Here is a 22,500-nt window from a genome sequence, read left to right as displayed (position 1 = left end):
ACACAGACTCAACTCAGTCAGAGAAAGAACCTGCATTCCCTCCTGATGGACGTCCCTGAGAAGAGCCTGCACACACACACACACACACACACACACACACACACACACACACACACACAACACACACACACACACGGCTTTACATTTTCCACAGTATGTGTACAGTGTGTGTAAATATGATTTAAGGTAAGTGTGTTTGTGAGTCAGTGTACCTTAACCTTGTCAGGCAGGTGTGTGTCGTCTGGTCGCGCCCCCTCAGGTGTGCTCCTGAACTCTGAGCCGACCTCTGAGCTGCTGTCTGTCACACACACCAAATCCTTGTCAATTAAACTTATATACAGTATCTGACAGAAGTAAGAGCACCCCTCACATTTACTATTATCTTTACATGTGACAAAATGACCCTGTGCTCCAATGTAAAGAAGTGAGTGTATAACAGTGTAAAGTAGTGAGTGTATAACAGTGTAAAGTAGTGAGTGTATAACAGTGTAAAGTAGTGAGTGTATAACAGTGTAAAGTAGTGAGTGTATAACAGTGTAAAGTAGTGAGTGTATAACAGTGTAAAGTAGTGAGTGTATAACAGTGTAAAGTAGTGAGTGTATAACAGTGTTAATTTACTGTCCCTAATAATAACTCAACACACAGACATTAAGGTCTAAACTAAATTTCTCTTACTTCCTGTCAGATACTGTATATATGACCTTTACCAATAGACAGTAAGCTCCATACCTAGTGTTAGTGTGTGGGGTAAAGAATGACTTACCACTGGTGTATCCGTCTCTGAATGGGGAGGACGCAGAGGGGTCAGATCTCACAACCTGAACAACAAATTACACACAAACACTCAGATAACAGAACCAAGTGGACATGTACAGGAACATAAGCAGCACACATGACATAACCATCTGCAGTACAGGACAGGTTTAATATTATCAACACATACATACATAATGCAATGGGTGGAGCCTGACCTGTACGGGGCGGAGCTTGTTAATGCTATCTCTGAGCATGTGACACTCTTGCTCCAGTCTCTGGTTCTCCTTCTTCAGACTCTCGCTCTCTGCAATGTGCCTGTTCTCCATATCCATGATCTCAGCTGCATGAAGCTCCCGGATCTGTTCGATTCGTTCAGTATATTGGCCAATCACCTCCTCCAGCTCTGTCCCAAGTTCCGCCCCCTCCACCTGTGTCCCCATGTCCACAGTGGACACATGCAAAGGGCCAGTCGAAGTACTGGAGTTCTTCCTGGAGAGAGACTGCTTGTCTTTGGCTGAGCTGCCACCTTTGACCTTTCCATGATGATCCCTTCCCATTTTCTTCTTGGAGGAACCCAAATCTTTCTCTTCTTCTGATTTGGTTAAAGCTGTACGATGTTGCTGGAGTTCCTCCATCAGGTGGGCAATAGACGCATCCCGAGCCTGCACATCATAAACACACAACCTTACATCTATCTGTACAGATGTGTATATTGTTCTGAATGTTGTAAATGAGTGTTTACTTGTAAAGTGTCTCTGTACAGTACATCATTTACAGACAATGTCTCAGAGCTCAATTCATTCTAACATGTGAAGTGTAAAGTGTGTGTTTAAACAGGTCTAAAGTGTGTGTTTAAACAGGTCTAAAGTGTGTGTTTAAACAGGTCTAAAGTGTGTGTTTAAACAGGTCTAAAGTGTGTGTTTAAACAGGTCTATAGTGTGTGTTTAAACAGGTCTAAAGTGTGTGTTTAAACAGGTCTATAGTGTGTGTTTAAACAGGTCTATAGTGTGTGTTTAAACAGGTCTATAGTGTGTGTTTAAACAGGTCTAAAGTGTGTGTTTAAACAGGTCTATAGTGTGTGTTTAAACAGGTCTAAAGTGTGTGTTTAAACAGGTCTATAGTGTGTGTTTAAACAGGTCTAAAGTGTGTGTTTAAACAGGTCTAAAGTGTGTGTTTAAACAGGTCTATAGTGTGTGTTTAAACAGGTCTAAAGTGTGTGTTTAAACAGGTCTAAAGTGTGTGTTTAAACAGGTCTATAGTGTGTGTTTAAACAGGTCTAAAGTGTGTGTTTAAACAGGTCTATAGTGTGTGTTTAAACAGGTCTATAGTGTGTGTTTAAACAGGTCTAAAGTGTGTGTTTAAACAGGTCTATAGTGTGTGTTTAAACAGGTCTAAAGTGTGTGTTTAAACAGGTCTAAAGTGTGTGTTTAAACAGGTCTATAGTGTGTGTTTAAACAGGTCTAAAGTGTGTGTTTAAACAGGTCTATAGTGTGTGTTTAAACAGGTCTATAGTGTGTGTTTAAACAGGTCTAAAGTGTGTGTTTAAACAGGTCTATAGTGTGTGTTTAAACAGGTCTAAAGTGTGTGTTTAAACAGGTCTATAGTGTGTGTTTAAACAGGTCTATAGTGTGTGTTTAAACAGGTCTATAGTGTGTGTTTAAACAGGTCTATAGTGTGTGTTTAAACAGGTCTATAGTGTGTGTTTAAACAGGTCTAAAGTGTGTGTTTAAACAGGTCTATAGTGTGTGTTTAAACAGGTCTAAAGTGTGTGTTTAAACAGGTCTAAAGTGTGTGTTTAAACAGGTCTAAAGTGTGTGTTTAAACAGGTCTAAAGTGTGTGTTTAAACAGGTCTAAAGTGTGTGTTTAAACAGGTCTATAGTGTGTGTTTAAACAGGTCTAAAGTGTGTGTTTAAACAGGTCTATAGTGTGTGTTTAAACAGGTCTATAGTGTGTGTTTAAACAGGTCTATAGTGTGTGTTTAAACAGGTCTATAGTGTGTGTTTAAACAGGTCTATAGTGTGTGTTTAAACAGGTCTAAAGTGTGTGTTTAAACAGGTCTATAGTGTGTGTTTAAACAGGTCTAAAGTGTGTGTTTAAACAGGTCTATAGTGTGTGTTTAAACAGGTCTATAGTGTGTGTTTAAACAGGTCTAAAGTGTGTGTTTAAACAGGTCTATAGTGTGTGTTTAAACAGGTCTAAAGTGTGTGTTTAAACAGGTCTATAGTGTGTGTTTAAACAGGTCTAAAGTGTGTGTTTAAACAGGTCTAAAGTGTGTGTTTAAACAGGTCTATAGTGTGTGTTTAAACAGGTCTAAAGTGTGTGTTTAAACAGGTCTAAAGTGTGTGTTTAAACAGGTCTAAAGTGTGTGTTTAAACAGGTCTATAGTGTGTGTTTAAACAGGTCTAAAGTGTGTGTTTAAACAGGTCTATAGTGTGTGTTTAAACAGGTCTATAGTGTGTGTTTAAACAGGTCTATAGTGTGTGTTTAAACAGGTCTATAGTGTGTGTTTAAACAGGTCTATAGTGTGTGTTTAAACAGGTCTAAAGTGTGTGTTTAAACAGGTCTATAGTGTGTGTTTAAACAGGTCTATAGTGTGTGTTTAAACAGGTCTATAGTGTGTGTTTAAACAGGTCTAAAGTGTGTGTTTAAACAGGTCTATAGTGTGTGTTTAAACAGGTCTAAAGTGTGTGTTTAAACAGGTCTATAGTGTGTGTTTAAACAGGTCTAAAGTGTGTGTTTAAACAGGTCTATAGTGTGTGTTTAAACAGGTCTAAAGTGTGTGTTTAAACAGGTCTATAGTGTGTGTTTAAACAGGTCTATAGTGTGTGTTTAAACAGGTCTATAGTGTGTGTTTAAACAGGTCTATAGTGTGTGTTTAAACAGGTCTATAGTGTGTGTTTAAACAGGTCTAAAGTGTGTGTTTAAACAGGTCTATAGTGTGTGTTTAAACAGGTCTATAGTGTGTGTTTAAACAGGTCTATAGTGTGTGTTTAAACAGGTCTAAAGTGTGTGTTTAAACAGGTCTAAAGTGTGTGTTTAAACAGGTCTATAGTGTAACATACTGACACAGTGATCTACAGTGTAAGATACACATGGGTTCACATGGTCTGATATGGACCAGACAACATTCCTGGCAGGGTGCTCAGGGAACAGCTAGCGCATGTCTTCACTGACATCTTCAACATTTCCCTGAGTGCCTCAAGACCCACCATTGTCCCCAGCCCAAAGAAGTCTACAGAGTCCTGCCTCCAAGACTATCGTCCTGTCGCACTCACACACATTGTAATGAAGTGCTTCAAGAAGCTCGTCATGAGGCACATCAAGACCCAGTTACCCCCCCCCACTGGACCCCCTACAGTTCGCGTATTGTCCAAACTGCCCAACAGACTATGCCATTGCCCTCCATTTAGCCCTCACTGGACAATAAAGACACTTATGTATGAATGCTGTTCATAGACTTTAGTTCAGCATTCAACACAATCATCCCTCAGCCCCTGATTGGGAAGCTGAGCTGCTGGGACTGAACACCTCCCTCTGCAAATGGATCCTGGACTTCCTGACTAGGAGACCTCAGTCAGTCCGGATTGGGAACATCATCTCCAGCACCACCACACTAAACCCTGGAGACCCTCAGGGCTGTGTGCTCAGTCCACTGCTGTTCACTCTGCTGACTCACGACTGTGCAGCAATGCACAGATCGAACCGTATCATCAAGTTCGCTGATGACACGACCGTGGTGGGTCTCATCAACAAGAACATGAGTCAGCATACAGGGAGGAGGTGCAACATCTAACTGCCTGGTGTGGAGGGTGTAGAGCCAACAACCTGTCTAATGTTGATAAAACTAAAGAGATGGTTGTTGACTTCAGAAGAGCACAGAGCCCCCCCCCATCCTGACCATCCCCCCCATCATCCTGACCATGTTCTACAGAGGGACCATTGAGATCATCCTGAGCAGCTGCATCACTGTCTGGTTTGGGAACTGTACGATCTCTGATCACAAGACCCTACAGCATATAGTGAGGACAGCTGAGAAGATCACTGGTGTCTCTCTTCCCTTTATCATGGACATTTACACCACATGCTGCATCCACAAAGCCAACAGCCTTGTGGACCTCACACACCTACACCAAACACTCACACTTACAAAATATATACCTCAAACTGTTTACATGCTCTCACATTCCAGTTGGTTGCTGTTTTGCACAATACTTTACCTCATCACAGGGAGCTGCTGCTGTAACACTGTGTTTATTATAGTATTACTGCATGTTATATTGTTGAACATACAGTATTTACACCGGTCAGTGCTGGTTCTCTTTGTCTTTTGTGTATTGTCTTGTAATGGTTTTGTCCTGCACTGTCTTTTGTCCTGTCCCGCACGGTCTTGTCTGTCCTGTCCCGCACTGTCTTGTCTGTCCTGTCCCGCACTGTCTTGTCTGTCCTGCACTGTCTTGTCTGTCCTGTCCTGCACTGTCTTGTCTGTCCTGTCTTGTCTGTCCTGTCCTGCACGGTCTTGTCTGTCCTGCACTGTCTTGTCTGTCCTGTCCTGCACTGTCTTGTCTGTCCTGTCTCGCACTGTCTTGTCTGTCCTGTCCTGCACTGTCTTGTCTGTCCTGTCCCGCACTGTCTTGTCTGTCCTGTCCCGCACTGTCTTGTCTGTCCTGTCCTGCACTGTCTTGTCTGTCCTGTCTTGTCTGTCCTGTCCCACACGGTCTTGTCTGTCTTGCACTGTCTTGTCTGTCCTGCACTGTCTTGTCTGTCCTGTCCTGCACTGTCTTGTCTGTCCTGTCCCGCACTGTCTTGTCTGTCCTGTCCCGCACTGTCTTGTCTGTCCTGTCCTGCCTTGTCTGTCCTGTACTGTCTTGTCTGTCCTGTCCTGCACTGTCTTGTCTGTCCTGCACTGTCTTGTCTGTCCTGTACCGCACTGTCTTGTCTGTCCTGTCCTGCACTGTCTTGTCTGTCCTGTCCCACACTGTCTTGTCTGTCCTGTCCCACACGGTCTTGTCTGTCCTGCACTGTCTTGTCTGTCCTGCACTGTCTTGTCTGTCCTGTCCTGCACGGTCCTGTCTGTCCTGCACTGTCTTGTCTGTCCTGTCCTGCACTGTCTTGTCTGTCCTGCACGGTCTTGTCTGTCCTGCACTGTCTTGTCTGTCCTGTCCCACACTGTCTTGTCTGTCCTGTCCCACACTGCCTTGTCTGTCCTGTCCCACACTGTCTTGTCTGTCCTGCACTGTCTTGTCTGTCCTGTCCCACACTGTCTTGTCTGTCCTGTCCCACACTGTCTTGTCTGTCCTGCACTGTGTACACCAGGTTACACAGATACACTTTATGTATCTAGGACACTTACTAAATCCTTATAGCTCTGTGTGTGTGTTATGTAGCTCCCTAATCCTGGAGAAAGTTGTGTCATGTCACTGTGTACTGTAACAGTTATATATGGTGTAATGACAATAAAAGCTTCTTGACTTGAAATGTACTGCGAGTTCTTTAAAATCGAATTTATAAAGTGTAAAGTAAATAATAAGATACAGACACAGTAAAGTTGGTGTGAAATGGACTAAAGAATAAATAGTAAAGGTATAAAATGATCATGATTAAATTTTATTAACTTTATGACAGCGATGAGGAAAACCTCCCTGAGATGATAAGAGGAACCTTGAGAGGAACCAGACTCAGAAGTGAACCTCATCCCCATCTAGGTGACACTCTACAGTAAATAGTGTAAATGTAAATAATGTCCTTTCTACAACAGTTTATAACAGTGCAGCCGAGAGCTCCTGAGGAACTAATGGGTCATCATAACCTCTGAGTTCAGCTCAGACCTGCTGATAAAGACCAGAACATACAGCTGACTGACACAACATTGGTACAGAAGAAGACATGACAGTCTCCAGGTGGCTTCATACACAACAACCCCATGAGACACTGATGACCATGTAGACAAAACACACTAATGTGATTAGAAACCAAATTTAAAATGAATTTAAGCGTTCTCACCTGTATCTGCTCCTGCAGTTTGAGACTCAGTTCTATGTAGCTGTTTAGTTCTTCTTTAGTTGCTGCTGCTTCATGCTTGACCTCCTGAAGCTCCTGAAGCAGCTTAGAACTGTCCACTTCACTCGCCGCCTAAATGTCAGAAGGTTTAAAGACCAAAAGCTGGAGTAGAAAGTTCGTGTCCTCCTCCACCCACAGAGATCAGCTCTAATACAGTAATAACTTGTAGTAAGTGTGTAGTACTAAATCCAGAAGAGAACACTCACCTTGTGCACCTGATCCTTCATCTGAGCAATCGTCATGTCTCGCTCCTTTCAGAAACAATATCACACAATCACTCAAAATAATTAGAAAGATTGGACTTAAAGGCGTCTCATTAATCAGTGACATAAACATTTATGTACATCAAATACAAATGCAGAACATAAGTGTACCTGAATCTGCTGCTCAAGTCTTTGGCTGAGCTCTTTACAGGTCATCAGTTCCTCTTTGGTAGCTTTTGCTTGACCTTTAACCTCATGAAGTTCCTGCTGAAGTGCTGAAAGCACTGTAGAGTTTTCAGTACTGTCCTCTAAGACCTAGAGTTTAAAGGTCAAAGACATTCTCTGTTACAGCATCACTGTGACTGTACAGTAACATTGTTATAGCATCACTGTGACCTGTACAGTAACATTCTGTTACAGCATCACTGTGACTGTACAGTAACATTGTTATAGCATCACTGTGACCTGTACAGTAACATTCTGTTATAGCATCACTGTGACTGTACAGTAACATTGTTATAGCATCACTGTGACTGTACAGTAACATTCTGTTATAGCATCACTGTGACTGTACAGTAACATTCTGTTATAGCATCACTGTGACCTGTACAGTAACATTCTGTTATAGCATCACTGTGACTGTACAGTAACATTCTGTTATAGCATCACTGTGACCTGTACAGTAACATTCTGTTATAGCATCACTGTGACCTGTACAGTAACATTCTGTTATAGCATCACTGTGACTGTACAGTAACATTCTGTTATAGCATCACTGTGACTGTACAGTAACATTCTGTTATAGCATCACTGTGACTGTACAGTAACATTCTGTTATAGCATCACTGTGACTGTACAGTAACATTCTGTTATAGCATCACTGTGACCTGTACAGTAACATTCTGTTACAGCATCACTGTGACCTGTACAGTAACATTCTGTTATAGCATCACTGTGACCTGTACAGTAACATTCTGTTATAGCATCACTGTGACTGTACAGTAACATTCTGTTATAGCATCACTGTGACCTGTACAGTAACATTCTGTTATAGCATCACTGTGACTGTACAGTAACATTCTGTTATAGCATCACTGTGACTGTACAGTAACATTCTGTTACAGCATCACTGTGACTGTACAGTAACATTCTGTTATAGCATCACTGTGACTGTACAGTAACATTCTGTTATAGCATCACTGTGACCTGTACAGTAACATTCTGTTATACCATCACTGTGACTGTACAGTAACATTGTTATAGCATCACTGTGACTGTACAGTAACATTCTGTTATAGCATCACTGTGACCTGTACAGTAACATTCTGTTATAGCATCACTGTGACCTGTACAGTAACATTCTGTTATAGCATCACTGTGACTGTACAGTAACATTCTGTTATAGCATCACTGTGACTGTACAGTAACATTCTGTTATAGCATCACTGTGACTGTACAGTAACATTGTTATAGCATCACTGTGACTGTACAGTAACATTCTGTTATAGCATCACTGTGACCTGTACAGTAACATTCTGTTATAGCATCACTGTGACCTGTACAGTAACATTCTGTTATAGCATCACTGTGACTGTACAGTAACATTCTGTTATAGCATCACTGTGACTGTACAGTAACATTCTGTTATAGCATCACTGTGACTGTACAGTAACATTCTGTTATAGCATTACTGTGACTGTACATTAACATTCTGTTATAGCATCACTGTGACTGTACAGTAACATTCTGTTATAGCATCACTGTGACCTGTACAGTAACATTCTGTTATAGCATCACTGTGACTGTACAGTAACATTCTGTTATAGCATCACTGTGACTGTACAGTAACATTGTTATAGCATCACTGTGACTGTACATTAACATTATGTTATAGCATCACTGTGACTGTACATTAACATTCTGTTATAGCATCACTGTGACCTGTACAGTAACATTCTGTTATAGCATCACTGTGACCTGTACATTAACATTCTGTTATAGCATCACTGTGACCTGTACAGTAACATTCTGTTATAGCATCACTGTGACCTGTACAGTAACATTCTGTTATAGCATCACTGTGGCTGTACAGTAACATTCTGTTATAGCATCACTGTGACTGTACATTAACATTATGTTATAGCATCACTGTGACTGTACATTAACATTCTGTTATAGCATCACTGTGACCTGTACAGTAACATTCTGTTATAGCATCACTGTGACCTGTACATTAACATTCTGTTATAGCATCACTGTGACTGCACAGTAACATTCTGTTATAGCATCACTGTGACTGTACAGTAACATTCTGTTATAGCATCACTGTGACTGTACAGTAACATTCTGTTATAGCATCACTGTGACCTGTACAGTAACATTGTTATAGCATCACTGTGACTGTACAGTAACATTCTGTTATAGCATCACTGTGACTGTACAGTAACATTCTGTTATAGCATCACTGTGACCTGTACAGTAACATTCTGTTATAGCATCACTGTGACCTGTACAGTAACATTCTGTTATAGCATCACTGTGACTGTACAGTAACATTCTGTTATAGCATCACTGTGACCTGTACAGTAACATTCTGTTATAGCATCACTGTGACTGTACAGTAACATTCTGTTATAGCATCACTGTGACTGTACAGTAACATTCTGTTATAGCATCACTGTGACTGTACAGTAACATTCTGTTATAGCATCACTGTGACCTGTACAGTAACATTCTGTTATAGCATCACTGTGACTGTACAGTAACATTCTGTTATAGCATCACTGTGACTGTACAGTAACATTCTGTTATAGCATCACTGTGACTGTACAGTAACATTCTGTTATAGCATCACTGTGACCTGTACAGTAACATTCTGTTATAGCATCACTGTGACTGTACAGTAACATTCTGTTATAGCATCACTGTGACCTGTACAGTAACATTATGTTATAGCATCACTGTGACTGTACAGTAACATTCTGTTATAGCATCACTGTGACTGTACAGTAACATTCTGTTATAGCATCACTGTGACCTGTACAGTAACATTGTTATAGCATCACTGTGACTGTACATTAACATTCTGTTATAGCATCACTGTGACCTGTACAGTAACATTCTGTTATAGCATCACTGTGACCTGTACAGTAACATTCTGTTATAGCATCACTGTGACCTGTACAGTAACATTCTGTTATAGCATCACTGTGACTGTACATTAACATTCTGTTATAGCATCACTGTGACCTGTACAGTAACATTCTGTTATAGCATCACTGTGACTGTACAGTAACATTCTGTTATAGCATCACTGTGACCTGTACAGTAACATTGTTATAGCATCACTGTGACTGTACATTAACATTCTGTTATAGCATCACTGTGACCTGTACAGTAACATTCTGTTATAGCATCACTGTGACTGTACAGTAACATTCTCAGGACAAATGAGCAATTTAAAGCTTCCTATATGACCATAAACATGTTATAAATATACATAACCTTGTGTATGTCCTCCTGTAGCTTCTCAATCAGCTCCTCCTTCAGCTGAAAAACACAGAGTCATGAAATGAGTTCTTTTAGCTTCCCTTTTATGTGGATTTGTTTCTAATTAAATGAAGGTGAAGCTACACCAGAGCTACACTGGGATGTCACATGACTGAACACAGCAGACGGTGTAGAATTAAATAAATAATAAATAACCTAATGTTCAGTGTGTTAATTCTTCACAACACAAATCATTTCTGCAGTGTTATGGCTCGAATATCTGAAATAAAAAACCCCAAAAGACTAAATATTATATCTGTTGTGCTAAAGACACCGAGCTAAAGACTAGAGTCGAGTCTTTATAACAAGTTTATGTTCAGTTCACTATAAAACAACACCAATGTATTATAAACAATGTCTCTGTGTAAATATCCTTACATCAGTAATGTCCTACCTTTATCTGTTCCTGCAGATCCTGATTTTGAGTTCTACAGCTGTCCAGATGTTCCTTAGCAGCTGCTGACTGACCTTTGACCTGCTGCAGCTCCTGAATCAGCTGCTCAGTCACAGCAGTGTGTTCACTTGGTCTCTAAAGCGAGAGACAGTTAGTAAGACTTCTATTTGATGCTGCATCATTCAGACATTCTGGAATCTTCTGATTCCAGCTGTTCAGGATCTACTACAGAACCGACATGTTCTGAATTTACACCGTTTGTATTGTGATGATCTTTTTACAGTAGCCCCGGTCATCCAGTCGGTTATATAAAGCCAAAGTGACATTGGCCAAACTGTAATGTATACAAAACTGGGTGAGAACATCTCTAAAACGTTGGTGAGTGTCTACCAAAAGTGCTCGAACAAAGAACAGCCGGTGAACCAGCAACCTCCTCATCGGCAAATCCCACAAATTAACTACAGTACTACAAAACTACTGAACACTGAACGGTGGCTCTGATAGATAGAGAAGTCAGTACACAGAGAATCACCATGGAGACCCCAACATGGAGACCCCACCTTGGAGACCCCAACATGGAGACCTCACCGTGGAGACCCCACTGAGAGACCCCAGCATGGAGACCCCACAGAGAGACCCCAGCATGGAGACCCCACAGAGAGACCTCAGCATGGAGACCCCGCAGAGAGACCCCAGCATGGAGACCCCACCATAGAGACCCCAGCATGGAGACCCCAGCATAGAGACCCCAGCATGGAGACCCCACAGAGAGACCCCAGCATGGAGACCCCACCTCACTACTAACAGGACTAGCAGGTGTCAGTGTTGTGACTGATTGGGCTGTACATCAGCACTGGGTTTCATGTTGTGTGCTGGAGACTTGATAATAATTGAAACAGAATCTTGTACTAAATAAGACATGATGCTCATTACACTGTGTTATACTTTACAATGTTTCACACCTCACACACTGACATCACCACTACACCCATCACACACCTCACACACTGACATCACCACTACACCCATCACACACCTCACACACTGACATCACCACTACACCCATCACACACCTCACACACTGACATCACCACTACACCCATCACACACCTCACACACTGACATCACCACTACACCCATCACACACTGACATCACCACTACACCCATCACACACCTCACACACTGACATCACCACTACACCCATCACACACCTCACACACTGACATCACCACTACACCCATCACACACCTCACACACTGACATCACCACTACACCCATCACACACCTCACACACTGACATCACCACTACACCCATCACACACCTCACACACTGACATCACCACTACACCCATCACACACCTCACACACTGACATCACCACTACACCCATCACACACCACGCTGATGGCAGGTGATCAGTCTCCCACTTACCACTCTTTTCATTTGGTCAAGCATCTGCGTTAGCTTTGTCAGCATTTTCTCGTACTCTTCAACGTCCTCTTCTGAACTGGCAAGCAGATGTTTATCCAATTCCTGGTCCTTTGGTATGGAACTAAGTTCTACTTGCAGATTTCTCAGCTTGTCGATCAGGACAGCAGCATTCTTCTCTGGATGTACAGCAGACTGTTTAACCTCCATCTCTGAACTAGATTCTATTAATCCAGCAGTGGGTTCAACTACCGTGGATCCCATTTCTTCTACAGAAAGGACCTTTAATACCTTGATGACCTCATGTCCATCCTTCTCCTGATCCAGTACTATTCCACACTGCTGCTCTTTCCCATCAGTGGGTTTGCTAATGAGTTCTCCGTGTTCCATCTTTAACTCCAATTGTGTCTTGTCATCAAATGATTGCCCACTTTGTGTGTTACACAACTCTTTGGTTTGAATGTTTGCTTCAAGATTCTTTTGGTTGACTAACTGGCTCTTCTCCTCGAGTTTCTCCTCCAGCTGGGAGATCTTCAGATGGAGGGTTTTTGCTTTATCCACCTCTAATCTACAATCTCTCAGCTCCAGCTCTTTCTCTTCTAAGTATTTCTCCAACTGCTCCACTTTCTGGGACAAACCGCTCACTGTGAAGGTGGCGCTCTCCTCCAAAGCTTGTACCTGAACTTGGGCCACAACTAATGCTGCAGTCTTCTCCCTCAACATGTCTTCAAGCTCAAGTACTAGCATATAATTTTCCTTCCCCTTTTCCTCTTTTACCTCTCTTTCCTCTTGTAAGGATCCATATTTGCTGAGAAGCAAGGAGTGCTCTTCCTTGAGGGTGTCAAGCTCTCTTTGAATGTGGTCCATCTTCTGTTTCGGTTCATCATCATCATCCTCTTCTTCCTCCCCAGAGTGTTTGTGCTCAATTTTGGAAAGCTCCTGCTGCAGTTTCTCGATTACTGCATTTAGCTGCTCCACTTCTTCCTCGCTGCCTCGTTTTAGCCGATCCTGTTCACCACGGAGGTACTCGACCTGAGACTCGAGCTCAAGCACCAGCTCGTTCTTTATCTCCACCTCCTGAGGGTAGAATAAACCATGAAGAAAGTCAGGACTGAAGGACAATGAGGAACATTCAGTAGTTACAACCAGCACCCAGGTCCAATGATGTAAAAGGTTTTAAAAGAACGCTGTCACATTTTGGTTCAGCTATTTAATCACTTACAGAAACGCCAATCACATGACCGAACATAATGTGTGTGTGAAGGTTTATGGATTATAATCAGCATTATGACTTCAGTCCATTAGGAAAGCTGACGTTTGGACCTGGGTGTAATTAATTTGCCACTTTACCCTTTAAGACATTTCGAAGACATTTAGTGAGAACAAACAAACAGTCACCACAAATAACGTAAATATCCAGTTAGGAGGTTATTTAGAGGTGTAAAAGATTTGCCCCACGTCCTGGTATATAAATACAAATGGTTAATGCATAAAAAAGATTAAATGTGTTGCATGCATAAACATCACTGACCTGTGAGTACGACACATTCCCAGTGTTTAATAAGTGCACTTTGTGTAATAAAGCTCACACACACTCAGTAAAAACTGGACGTTTCTGCTACACACACACACATTATATATAATAAACTCTCCTGAACAAAATCCAAAGACCAGGGACATATTACTAGTATTTACACTTCACACTGCTGGATCGTAACCAGGATGTAAAGACTTCTTCAAAATGACAAAAGAAGAAACAATAGCAAGAGACAAAAAATAGAGAAAGTAATTTATTGTAAACTGCATTTTAACCATCAGCTGATTAAAGTTTAAGACCTTGTCCTAAAAAATGTGTGCAAACATACGGCTTTGTCATTGTCCTACAGACAGACACACGATCATTGTCCTACAGACAGACACACGATCATTGTCCTACAGACAGACACACGATCATTGTCCTACAGTCACATGATCATTGTCCTACAGACAGACACACGATCATTGTCCTACAGACAGACACACGATCATTGTCCTAGTCACATGATCATTGTCCTACAGACAGTCACATGATCATTGTCCTACAGACAGACACACGATCATTGTCCTACAGACAGACACACGATCATTGTCCTACAGACAGTCACATGATCATTGTCCTACAGACAGACACACGATCATTGTCCTACAGACAGACACACGATCATTGTCCTACAGTCACATGATCATTGTCCTACAGACAGACACACGATCATTGTCCTACAGACAGACACACGATCATTGTCCTACAGTCACATGATCATTGTCCTACAGACAGTCACATGATCATTGTCCTACAGACAGTCACACGATCATTGTCCTACAGACAGTCACACGATCATTGTCCTACAGACAGACACACGATCATTGTCCTACAGACAGACACACGATCATTGTCCTACAGACAGACACATGATCATTGTCCTACAGACAGACACATGATCATTGTCCTACAGACAGACACACGATCATCACCTCCTGAGGGCAATGTGCCATCGTTGCCGAGGTTGGACGCAGTAAGACATTTTAAATTCCTTAAAAGATTCTGTGAGTTAAATCAGCGGTAGACACCAAAAAATGTCCCCTGCTCTGAGTCCGAGGATCCGCCGGGCTGTCTGTGGAAACACAAGCTGATCCTCACCCCAAATTAAGGCCCTTACTGATGCTGACTGCAGCCCAACGACCAGAAGTTAAAAACAATAAGCGTCTTCGAATACGACGTCTCCTCAAACACCACAAACTGTCTGTTTGGAATTTACAGGGGTGCAAAAAACTGGACCCTGAAAGACGGAAGAATGTTTTATTCTCGTGGTCCTTGGTCCCTCAACAGGACAACGCTGCAGTTCACAACGGGCACCTGACAAAGGAAGGTCTTCCAGGACAATAACTTTGCACTTCTGGACCTTCCTGCATGTTCCCCTGATCTAGTTCCCCATGAACATGTTTGGGGATGATGGCAAGGGGAGTTTACAAAACGACTGTCAGTTCCAGACTGTGGACGCCCTTCGTGATGCCACATGGAGCCACGTCCCCACCAGCCTCCTGTAAACAGTCTCCTTAAGCATGACAAGGTGTTTTATTAAACATGTGATCAGCTGATGAACAGCCTGTTGGAGTTTAAATGCAGTTTTTTTGTCTCTTGCTCCTTTTTCTTCTTTTGACATTTTGAAGCACTTCTTATAACCTAGCTATGATCCAGCAGCAGGAAATGTAAACTTGGCATGTTTCCCCGGCCTTAAGCTCGTGTTCAGGCGTGTATGTGAAACTAAATGAAATATGAGAAAGTAAAACCGTACTGAACACCACTGAAACTTAACACCCAGGCAGAGGTTAAAATCATAAGCAGGTTTCACAATACACACAAACAAGCGGGTACACACACATACGCCCGGTCCTCCAGCACGTGTGTGTGTAAGCTATTACCTTGACTTCAGGCTTCGTAGTTTCCAAACGCTGAAGTTTAGCAATCTGTTCATTAAGAAGAACAATTTGCATGTTCTTCTCCTCCAAGACCTTCAAGAGTTAAACATCATCACATGACTTGCCTTAAATCCACCCTGATAAGTGTGCTGTATCTCCATCCTGCTGTTTATTAATGTACTGCTCAAATAGCAAAGCGTTATCATTATGGTTATGTAAAGGAAGCAATAAAAATGGAAAGGTGCCTTGAGGAGAAAACACATGCGAAGGTGGAATCAGTTCATATGTTACGTTACTGTAACCTACATGCAGTATTGTCTGAACTTACAGGGTTTATATACAGTATGTAGACTGTACAGGGTTAATATACAGTATGTACACTGTACAGGGTTAATATACAGTATGTACACTGTACAGGGTTTATATACAGTATGTAGACTGTACAGGGTTTATATATACAGTATGTAGACTGTACAGGGTTTATATATACAGTATGTAGACTGTACAGGGTTTATATATACAGTATGTACACTGTACAGGGTTTATATATACAGTATGTAGACTGTACAGGGTTAATATACAGTATGTACACTGGTACTGTTTCTGTTTGCTGTCTTTATTGTATTTTGTGTATTGTCTTGTAACCTTTTGTCTGCACTGTCCTGTCTGTCTTGTTTGTATTGTCCTCCACTGTCCTGTCTGTATTGTCCTCCACTGTCCTGTCTGTATTGTCCTCCACTGTCCTGTCTGTCCTGCACTGTGTACACCAGGTTGCACAGCTGCACTTTATGTGACTAGGACTACCTACTGAGTCCTAGGTCTGTGTGTGTGTTATGTAGCCCCCTGATCCTGGAGAAACGTTGTGTCATGTCACTGTGTACTGTAACAGTTATATATGGTGTAATGACAATAAAAGCTTCTTGACTTTTACAGCATTATCTCATTTATACAGCTGAGCAGAACCACCAGCTGAGCAGGACCACCAGCCACACTTTGGTACCCTAGGATTCAAACTCAACAGCCTTCTGATCAGTGGTCCAATATTGTAACCACTTACCTACCACTTCCCCTAAAGCCAAATTTCCTCCAGCAGCCGTCGCTAACGTTTAGCTGCTTCTGACTTAATTTATTGTTTGATATCAGAATCAGGGCCATTTAGGAAACTGTGCTATAAACTCAATTATTTACCTAAAACTCTAATCTTTGCTTCTTTGATACACTTTTAACCCTCAAGGGTTTTGGAATCAGATGTTTATAAGATTACAGCCCTGTGGTGATCGAGATGGTGTTTATAGTATTTTCAGGTAAATGTCTGATCACACACACACACTGACTAACCAGGACCCCAGAGCACCCCCTAGCTGTCTGAGTGAGTATTAGAAAGTGTACTTTCCCTTCACATGTTGTCACTAGTAACAATCTACATACACACAGTTAGCTGAACATCTCATGTTGTATCTCAGTACTGGATTATTTCAGTAATCTCACCTCCTGTAAGCTGCTATGAGCCTGAAGATCCTGCTGTTGTGTGCTAATCTCCTTCCTCTGGATCTCTAGCTGCATCTGCAGCTGCTGAACCTCCTCACTCTTGTTCTGGAGCTCATCCCTAAACTGCTCCAACTGCTCCTCCAGATTCACAATCTACACAGTAAACAGAGGTCACAGTGAACTCAGAGCAGCATACGTACTGTAGCACAGCACAGCACAGCACAGCACAGCTGATCCATGTGACAGGAAGTACCTCTTTTTCTTTCCTGTCCAGCGCCTCTCTCTCTGTCTGGAGTAAAGACTCCAGGGTAGCATCAGCCCCGCCTGCCATGGAGGCATACTGCTTACTATCCTCCTGCAGGAATGCGCACACACACACACAGTTGTCATGGTAACAGTGAAACCATGAGGTCAATGATGAACGCAGCTGAAGCTAAGACTGCAGTGTTAAAATGCTCACCCTGGCTGGCGTGATGTCGTGGTTGTCGTTGGATACGAGCACCTCCTCTAGCACCCTCACTCGCTCCCCCTGCCTCTCAATCTCCTCGTCACGCTCCTGCACATCCCGCTGCAGCTGCTCCACTCGCAACAAAAGCTCACTGCACCAATCAGCTTTCTCCTGCAGGGCCACGCTCAGCTCCTCCACCTGAGAGGGGGGTGATGGGATTGGGGGAGGGGAGGAGAGGTTGGGGGGGGGTGTAGGAGAGCGAGAAAGAGAAAGATAAGGGGAGGGGGGGGGTGAGATGTGGCAGAAAAGAGTAAGAGAGAGTGAGAGACAGATGGGAGAGGAGAGGATGTGAGACAACAGAAAAATACACAGGAAAGACAGAGTAAAGACAGATATGAAAGAAAAAAAGAAAACGAGGGATGAAAATGTGTTAGACAGAGAAACGGGAGGGGATTAGGGAGGATAAGTAAGGATTAGGAGAATTAGAACGGAGGAAAGAAAGACAGGAAATGAGAAAAAAAAAGAAAGAAGAAAAAAGTAAAAAAAAGATTGTATAAAGAAAGAATGAAGGATGGAGAGGAAGAAGAAATGTGTTATTATAGAGTGCTTAATAATTAGTGTGTGGTAGGTTTGTGACTGAATGACATCATCACCCAGCAGCTGGAATAAAACTTCATCATTCTGTTTGTACTGCAATAGAAACATTTTACAAAATTACCCCTGAAAATAGGGGATTGTTTATTTACCCCTGAGGAAGATGGCAGGTTGCAGCAGGTCCTGCTCTAGATTCTGTATTGTTTATGGTAACAGGATCCGCAGTGCTCAATTCTCTTGGGGCAGAAATAGGCGGGAAGGGGGGGGGTGTCTTGGTGCAAAACCTACATCTTAAACCAGGTCCAAGTTTGCCCCGGGATCTAATTAGATTATAGTTCTTGGGGCAAACTTCACTCACGTTCATATGAGGTAAATGTGATAACAAATCAGTGGTGGAAGTCAAGGGGCATCTTAGGAAGTTAAAAGAGTAACTCCCTAAAGGAATAAATGAGTAAATGCAGGGTAACCCTAACCCCCGGGGTAACCCTATCCCCCGGAGTAACCCTAACCCTAACCCCCCAAGGTAACCCTAACCCTAGGGTAACCCTAACCCCCCGAGGTAACCCTAACCCTAGGGTAACCTTTACCTAACCCTAGTGTAACCCTTACCCTTACCCCTTAACCCCCCAAGGTTACCCTAACCCTAACTCTAACCCCAACCCTAGGGTAACCTTTACCTAACCCTAGTGTAACCCTTACCCTTACCCCTTAACCCCCCAAGGTTACCCTAACCCTAACTCTAACCCCAACCCTAGGGTAACCCTAACCCCTAACCCTAACCCTAGGGTAACCCTAAACCCTAACCCTAACTGAGAAAGGTAAATGTGTTAATGGGGTAAATCATAGGGTAAATTAATGCTGTACCTCTCTATGGTCAGCCTGAAGCTTACTGCTACTCTTCATCTGTTGCTCCAGTTTCTGAATCTCCTGCTGAAACACATCGCGTTCATGCTCTCTGTCTGCAGCCTGCTCCTGAAAGGTGAAAGTTCACTGGTGGTCAAAAGGTCTAATAAGTTACAGCTTAGACAGGACAATAATGGAGTTCACATGGTCAAAGGTCGAGTGCGAAGTGTTGAGTCAAAGGTCAGGCCAGAACCTCATCTTAACACTACATGCCCAGATGTCACTGAACTCACATCCAGGAAGCGCCGATTGTTCTCCAGTTGTTTCTCAAGAGCATGAATCTGCTGACGGAGGTCAGAGTTCTCGGACAGATGAGTCTTCTCCAGCTTGGCCATGGCTCTCACCTGCTGCTCAAGCTCCATCTCCAACTGCTTCACTTGCCCTAGAAGCTCTGCGTGATCCTTCTGGGCCTGACGCTGAACATCCACCTTCTCCTGCAATAGCTTTTCTGTCTCCTCCAGAAGTCCTAGACACAAACCCAAACCCACACAATCAGATGTTATTGGACGGCAATAATCTGCATATGAGGAGGGTGGGAATGGAGATGGAGAATGCTGCATCTTAAAAATTATTCAGAAATCTTTAACGTTCACAAACGCGTCTGCATAATATTAACAAGGGTCCCTGTGTCCTCCAGATCATTATTGCTGTTACCAACAGCAGTATTTTACAGTTGGGGTCTACAAGAGCTCCCATAGATGAAGATCTTTACAAAGTGAACCCACACGGTTCCCTACAATGTGGCTCGTGCTTGTGGAGTTAGGGGTCACAACACGCTGTGTTAGGGGTCAGCACGCTGTGTTGGGGGTCACAACACGCTGTGTTAGGGGTCACAGCACGCTGGGTTAGGGGTCACAGCACGCTGTGTTGGGGGTCAACACGCTGTGTTGGGGGTCAACACGCTGGGTTAGGGGTCAACACGCTGGGTTAGGGGTCAACACGCTGGGTTAGGGGTCAACACGCTGTGCCCTGGTGGTTTGGGGTCAGCTGATCTGGTGTGATAGATATGAGAAAAGGGTGAAATGAATCGATGCAGGTTTTGTAACTAATATCTCCTGAGATTAAAGCTGATATATTTGAGACAGAGCTCATGATCTTTTTCATCCTGTACAACCCTTTTCTAACCCTACAGCGACCCTCACTTCTGATCACGGTACGAAGGACAAACAGTACTGCTGAATGTAAACAGCACTACAGAAACCTCAGGAACATCACAACACACAAATGTGCCATAGTCATGAGTGAGAACATCTGGGGCAGTTCGTTAAGGGAAGTAAAGGGGTAAATGACTGGGTATTTAGTAGATTGAATCTTTACTTGGGGGGGCGGGGGGATGGTGGTGTGTTTAATGTTTCCTTACACTTATAGGGATGATAAGTGATCAGTCACTTGGAATAAATAAATACCACTTATTTTGTGGTCCAGGGCAAACTCATGATACAAAACTAATTTAGGAATCTGGTATTTTTAAAAGTGCAGCATCCTAATTATAATATCACCCCCCCCCCCACTTCCTGCTTGGCTCATGACCCCATGACCCCAACAGAAGCCCAGAGCAGTTCCCAGCAGGTGAAGCAGATGGGATGTGACCATGAAAACACACCAAATTAATGAAGACCAAAAAGAAGCAGGAAAAGTGCAAACATGAAGCTGAAAGGAGAAGCCGTGTCCGAGCTCCACTGGACTTTCAGGCAACAAGAAGTAAATCAAAAGTCTTATTTCAGCAAAAATGTAAAGATCAAAGTCAAAATGGCTGCCAGTGTAAATCATATGACATCATGCTAATCGTGTTAGCCTCGAGCTTAAAACATACACAAACAGCTTATGTGTCATAGTTAAATAAAAGTCCAAGCGTGTAGCTGTTAGTTCAGCGGTGTGACAGCCAGTAGAGTTAGTGCATTAGTGAGTCAGTACAATGGGCAGGGGCTTTAGTGGCCATGCTCATAGTGAACACACACCTGCCTCAGGGGCATCAGATACTGCTGCCTCAACTAGGCCTGAAGAGAGAGAGACAAGTCAATCAGAGAACATTCAGAATAATAAACACTGTCGTAAGGAGAGAGAGAGAGAGAGAGAGAGAGAGAGAGAGAGAAGGGGAGAGAGTGAGAAGGGGAGAGAGTGAGAAGGGGAGAGAGTGAGAAGGGGAGAGAGAGAGAAAGCGAGAGAGAGAGAGAGAGAGAGAGAGAGAGAGAGAGAAGGGGAGAGTCTGAGGAGGGGTGAGAGAGAGAGCATTCGCTGATTTCTATTCCTTTTCCTGCATGATACGAGAGAGATTTTTATCCTATTTTTTTCTTTTTTATCTCTCTCTCCTTTTCTCTCTCTCTCCTATCTCTCTAGCTCTCCTCTTCTTCCTCTCCTTTTCTTCGTGTTTTTTCTCTTTTGTTCTTTCTCTCCCCTTTTCTTGTTTATCCTTTTTTTTATTTTCTATATCTCTATTTGTTCTATTCTCTCTTGCTCTCTCTCTCTTTTCCTCTCATTATTCTCGAAGAGAGAGAGAAAGAGATCATGCCTATTGGATATAGCGTTAGATCAGTAATGAGTGTGTAGAGAATATGAGACTATTTGGTACCCATAATGCATTGCACAGTCTGGTCCCTCTGTAACCTTTACATGTGAGGTGTGTGTGTGTGTGGAGTGTGTGTGTGGAGTGTGTGGAGTGTGTGTGAAGTGTGTGTGTGTGGAGTGTGTGTGCGGAGTGTGTGTGTGTGGAGTGTGTGTGTGTGTGGAGTGTGTGTGGAGTGTGTGCGGAGTGTGTGCGGAGTGTGTGTGTGGAGTGTGTGCGGAGTGTGTGCGGAGTGTGTGTGTGGAGTGTGTGTGCGGAGTGTGTGTGTGGAGTGTGAGTGAAATCTGCTTTGAGACAATGTGAAGTGTTAAAAGTGCTTTACAAAAAAATCTGAACTGAGTGAGGAAGATGAGAAAGAAACAGATCATGAGACAGAGAGAGGAAGGAGTAAGTGTGATGAGTGTGTGTGAGGAGTGTGTGTGTGTGTGTAAGGACTGTATGTGAGTAAGGACAGTGTGTGATGAGTGTGTGTGAGGAGTGTGTGTGTGTGTAAGGACTGTATGTGAGTAAGGACAGTGTGTGATGAGTGTGTGTGAGGAGTGTGTGTGTGTGTGTGTGTAAGGACTGTATGTGAGTAAGGACAGTGTGTGATGAGTGTGTGTGAGGAGTGTGTGTGTGTAAGGACTGCATGTGAGTAAGGACAGTGTGTGATGAGTGTGT

General features: G+C 42.9%; 1 protein-coding gene across 10 annotated transcripts in view; it reads right to left on the bottom strand.

Moving 5' to 3' along the window:
- Nucleotides 1-22,500, bottom strand: part of akap9 (A kinase (PRKA) anchor protein 9) — a 91,011-nt gene that overhangs the window by 14,104 nt on the left and 54,407 nt on the right. For 7 of the 10 annotated variants that reach the window (XR_007144039.1, XM_047819175.1, XM_047819170.1 and 4 more), the window contains 17 exons: nucleotides 21,236-21,274; nucleotides 19,511-19,743; nucleotides 19,239-19,346; nucleotides 17,793-17,978; nucleotides 17,586-17,687; nucleotides 17,333-17,485; nucleotides 15,848-15,937; nucleotides 12,392-13,465; nucleotides 10,961-11,095; nucleotides 10,522-10,566; nucleotides 7,189-7,332; nucleotides 7,021-7,065; nucleotides 6,758-6,886; nucleotides 972-1,418; nucleotides 764-818; nucleotides 213-298; nucleotides 1-66 (listed from right to left, as the gene is read on the bottom strand). The exon at nucleotides 1-66 is cut by the window's left edge and continues 112 nt beyond it. Coding sequence is in view for 9 of the 10 variants with exons in the window: in XM_047819175.1 (XP_047675131.1) it covers nucleotides 1-66; nucleotides 213-298; nucleotides 764-818; nucleotides 972-1,418; nucleotides 6,758-6,886; nucleotides 7,021-7,065; nucleotides 7,189-7,332; nucleotides 10,522-10,566; nucleotides 10,961-11,095; nucleotides 12,392-13,465; nucleotides 15,848-15,937; nucleotides 17,333-17,485; nucleotides 17,586-17,687; nucleotides 17,793-17,978; nucleotides 19,239-19,346; nucleotides 19,511-19,743; nucleotides 21,236-21,274 (3,137 nt within the window). In the remaining variant the exon portion in view is untranslated. The remainder of the gene's footprint in view (nucleotides 67-212; nucleotides 299-763; nucleotides 819-971; nucleotides 1,419-6,757; nucleotides 6,887-7,020; nucleotides 7,066-7,188; nucleotides 7,333-10,521; nucleotides 10,567-10,960; nucleotides 11,096-12,391; nucleotides 13,466-15,847; nucleotides 15,938-17,332; nucleotides 17,486-17,585; nucleotides 17,688-17,792; nucleotides 17,979-19,238; nucleotides 19,347-19,510; nucleotides 19,744-21,235; nucleotides 21,275-22,500) is intronic. The other 3 variants (XM_047819172.1, XM_047819176.1, XM_047819174.1) reach the window with 2 other exon arrangements.

This window comes from Tachysurus fulvidraco, chromosome 10 (genome assembly GCF_022655615.1).
Source record: "Tachysurus fulvidraco isolate hzauxx_2018 chromosome 10, HZAU_PFXX_2.0, whole genome shotgun sequence".
NCBI classification, from domain to species: Eukaryota; Metazoa; Chordata; class Actinopteri; order Siluriformes; family Bagridae; genus Tachysurus; species Tachysurus fulvidraco.
Note: the sequence above shows the minus strand (reverse complement) of the source record. Positions and strands in the feature narration are given on the sequence as shown.